Source organism: Lupinus angustifolius, unplaced genomic scaffold, assembly GCF_001865875.1.
Source record: "Lupinus angustifolius cultivar Tanjil unplaced genomic scaffold, LupAngTanjil_v1.0 Scaffold_81_77, whole genome shotgun sequence".
In the NCBI taxonomy this organism is placed as follows: domain Eukaryota; kingdom Viridiplantae; phylum Streptophyta; class Magnoliopsida; order Fabales; family Fabaceae; genus Lupinus; species Lupinus angustifolius.
Window position 1 is genome coordinate 10,332 of NW_017723968.1, and position 4,424 is coordinate 14,755.

General features: G+C 39.2%; 1 protein-coding gene across 1 annotated transcript; it reads left to right on the top strand.

Annotated features, from left to right (window-relative positions):
* The first annotated feature begins 456 nt into the window (after positions 1-456).
* Positions 457-3,515, top strand: LOC109339563 (uncharacterized TPR repeat-containing protein At1g05150-like). The gene is made up of 2 exons (XM_019577020.1): positions 457-904; positions 947-3,515. Exon 2 carries the CDS (start codon positions 952-954, stop codon positions 3,346-3,348), a length of 2,397 nt encoding a protein of 798 aa, XP_019432565.1. The 5' UTR covers positions 457-904; positions 947-951; the 3' UTR covers positions 3,349-3,515.
* Positions 3,516-4,424: the final 909 nt, after the last annotated feature.

Consider the following 4,424-nt stretch of genomic DNA (forward strand, 5'->3'; position numbering starts at 1 on the left):
AATTATGAACAACTGGTTAAACCGCTATATAATTATATAAGTATGCTGATCAGTTTGATGACCAATATAGTATTAATAACATTGCTGTTATATTTTTATATTTTTAGTGTATTACCAGTTATTTATATTTAATAATTACAAACTCTTAGATTATTTAACTTATATAAAACTTACTATATACTGATATATCTATTGTATTATATTTTTTGATAAATACAGAATCGGTTTTAAATGTGGCGACTCATCACAGTTGTATCATACTCATAACGACTTAAATTAACTAATTAAGCCTGAACATGCACCAAAGATGTGGCATAATTACACGTTTTGTTTTTCATAAAACAAGAAAAAGAAAGATACAGAATCGAAACAAGAAAAAGAAAGATACAGAATCGAAATTGATTAAGAATGTGTCCTCTATCTTCTATTTTTCCTTGTCTTTTTTTCCTTCCATTTCTAGCTATAAAAAACAATGAATAAAAAGGGTGAAAACAGCAACCATGGTTAACATCCATTGTTAATTCTTAAACCCAAATCAAATCCCAAACAATAACAAAAACAATTCAGGTTTCCATTTTCAAACCCTAAAAAATTATAGCCTTTTGAATTGGTCCCCCTTCTCCTTCACTTTTTGAGTGCCCCCAACTATATCCACCCACCATCATCATCATTATTAGCAATTAATCATTTTTAGCATCAAACAAATTAGGGTTCTAATTTCAAAAATTTAGGGCTTTTTTCCCCAATCCTTAACCAACCCATCATCATCAAACCACCAAGTTTTGATTTTTACCATAACCACGAACGCTGATAATTATTATAGAACAATTTAGGGTTCAAGTTTCAGGAAATTAGGGTATTTTCTCCTCTTTTCATCAAATTATACCAATACCGACCCATCAGCACAACCACCACCAAGTTGCGATTTTGAGGCCAACCCATCACTGGATAATGGCGACAAGAGGTCCTAGATCGGAGAAAGTTCGTCGAATTTTTAACCAATTTGATGCGAATCGCGATGGTGGTCTCAACAGGGAAGAAATGGCGTGTTTGGTGGTTGCTGTGAACCCTAGGGTGAAATTTAGCGACGAGCAGATCAACGCCATCCTCGATGAGGTGTTCCGAACCTACAGCGATTTCATCGACGGCGATGAAAAGGGTCTCACCTACGAGGGCCTTCTTCGGACCTATGATGATGGTGCCGGTGATGTCGATAGGGACTTTGATGCCCTTGGATTGGAGCTAAATTTTGATGACAAGGCCCCTCCTATGGTGGCTGAGGACTCATCGTCAATTGTGGACGAGAGGATGGTGGTGGAGACGCAGAAGAAGCAGCGGACTGCTGCATGGGCTGTGTCGCCAAATCACGGGGTTGTTTTTGATGACACATGGAAGATTGTGGATGATTTGGAGATTTTGGTGAAGAGGTTGAAGACGAAACAGGCAAAAGATGGGAAATTTAAATGTGAGAATTTTGATGCCTATTCGGATGCCGGGTGGTCCCGTGAGTTGGGACCATCGGCCGAGATTTCAGAGAAGAGGGTGATTTGGGATGAGTCAGGGCATGACTTTGCAGTGTTTTTGAAGGAGTTGGGGGGCTTGAGGGCTAGGGCTGATGTTGCTAGGTCAAGGGAAGAGGCCTTTGATGGGCACATGGCAATTGGAAGGGTTTTGTATGAGCATCAGTTGTTCAAGGAGGCTTTGGTGAGTTTCAAGAGGGCTTGTGAGTTGCAACCTGTTGATGTGAGGCCACATTTTCGGGCTGGGAACTGTTTGTATGTTCTTGGAAGGCACAAGGATGCAAAGGAGGAGTTCTTCTTGGCGCTTGAATCAGCCGAGGCTGGTGGACATCAATGGGCTTATTTGCTTCCACAGATTTATGTCAACCTTGGCATTGCGCTGGAAGGTGAAGGTATGGTTTTGAGTGCCTGTGAGTATTACAGGGAAGCTGCGATTCTTTGTCCTACACATTTTAGAGCTTTGAAACTGTTAGGTAGTGCCCTGTTCGGCGTTGGGGAGTATAGGGCAGCTGTGAAGGCATTGGAGGAAGCTATTTTTATGAAGCCAGATTATGCTGATGGACATTGTGATTTGGCATCGGCTTTGCATGCTATGGGTGAGGATGAGAGGGCAATTGAGGTTTTTCAAAAGGCTATTGATTTAAAACCTGGTCACGTTGACGCTCTTTACAATTTAGGTGGGCTGTATATGGACCTGGGTAGGTTTCAGAGGGCTTCTGAGATGTATGCCAGAGTTTTAGCTGTGTGGCCAAACCATTGGCGAGCACAGCTGAACAAGGCTGTGTCGTTGCTGGGAACCGGGGAGACAGAAGAAGCCAAAAGAGCTTTGAAGGAAGCATTGAAGATGACAAACAGGGTTGAGTTGCATGATGCAATATCACATTTGAAGCAGCTGCAGAAAAAGAAGACGAAGCCTAATGTGGGTGTTCCCGGGGAGTCAGCATATGTTATAGTTGAACCATCTAAGTTTAAGACAGTTGGAGAAAAGACTACAGTGAGACAGGAACTAAGTAATGCCCTACAAATCAGAGCACTTCAGAGGGTTACTAGGTTGAGTCGTTGCAATGTTGAGCTTTTGAAGAAGGAAATGACTGAACATGATGTGCCAATGTCCTATTCTGGTAGAGGTGTTCCTGAAAAATCCATACGTAAGCCAAATTTGGAAGAAGTACTTCGCAGGTTACTTAGTTTTCTAAAGCCTGAGGCTTTTCAAGGAGCTGTAAAAGCCATAAATGAGAGAATTCTTTCTGTTTTGGATGAAAGTGGTTCAGGCAGGGTGGATTTGGGAATGCTTTATGCTATTCTTGCTCCAATCTGTGGTGGTCCTCCTGAGAGACGCAAAAGGGTCGCCTTTGATGCACTTCTGTGGCGTCCGATGAATGAAGACAGTGCTGATGTTAAGAAAGCTGATGCTACATTATACATTAAGTTGTTAAGGGCTGTATATGTTCCTTCCCAAAGGGTTAATGAGCTATTAGAAGTTCATGGAGACTCAGACACTTCAATGGTGTCTTTCTCCGAGTTTCTTGTTATGTTTGATGATCCAGATTGGGGTTTTGGCATAATGCCAACTCTAGTGAAGCTTGAAACAGGGGATAGAAACCGACATGGCAACACTGTGTGTTCAGTTTGCCGCTACCCGATTATTGGTTCTCGCTTCAAGGAGGTAAAATCTCATTTTAGCTTGTGTAACCAATGCTACAGTGAGGGAAAGGTGCCTTCTACATTTAAGCAGGGAGATTTTAAATTTAAAGAGTATGGACGCGAGACTGAAGCTATAAAAGATAAGTGTATGTTTTTTAGTTTGCATTCCCGTAACGAAAAGTAGATAATGAAATTCAATTTTTGTCTTTTATGTTTTTTTGTTCTACCATCCTGTATCATCCCATCTTGTTATTATAGCATTTATGTGTGAAATATCTAGCTCTTGTGTTCACAAGGCACTTTGGCCCTTTGTATTATAATTGTTTCAGGTGGTGCTTTGGTAATTGTTTATAGATTATTTGTAAAACCTTTTGCCGTGTTGCCATTAAAAAGTTGCCCTAATCATGCTTCCTTTATCTTTTACTGTTGTGCATAAAGATTTTAGCTGAGACATGAAGGCTGAATGCATCTCAGTTATATGTCTAGTGTTAAATGGAGTAGATATTAACTTATTAAGAGTTGTCCTCCTTAAGGGGACATGACTAGGGACTCTAAATGTTAGATTTTGCTTGTACATCTGCGAGTGTACCGAACATAAGACATTCAATGGTTCCATGGTCGATTCAGATCCCGAGGACTGAGGTGCAAGTTGTATTGAATGGTACGAAATGTATTATAATAGGAAAAATAAAGTGTAATAGGTTCAATTTTATATAAGAAGTGGCGCAAAAATATTAATGATATGAGAAATGTATACAAAGTGTGCATGTGCACACCCTTGGCTACATGTGGCTCTGCCATGGTTTACTAATTAGTTTCATTTCAATGTTAATTTGGCAATGGATTTAACTGCACTAATGTGCTTCCATATGTTCCTATATGGTTAATATGGTTAGTGTTGTGAATATATTTATTTTACTTAAATTTCCACTTGGGTTTAGGTTAGTCACTTTTATGCTACCTTTACAACGGTGCAAGTCTTGTAATTGTTTTTTTATTTAGTCGAAATTTGTATAGTATCTAGATGCATAGTCTTGCATTTCTCTTTTAGGTGAAATGAATGGAAAATTTTATTATTTGTGCGGGAATGCACTTTTATTAGGCAGCTAATCTTTGTTTTGGAAATCAGCCAATTGACAACAACATATATATGGATGTGTGAAAAAGCTTTCTAATTCTAATTGAGTGTAAAATTTATACACTGTTAAGGGTAAAGATTTATACAAATACATTATATCATCTACCATTCGTTTGAATTAT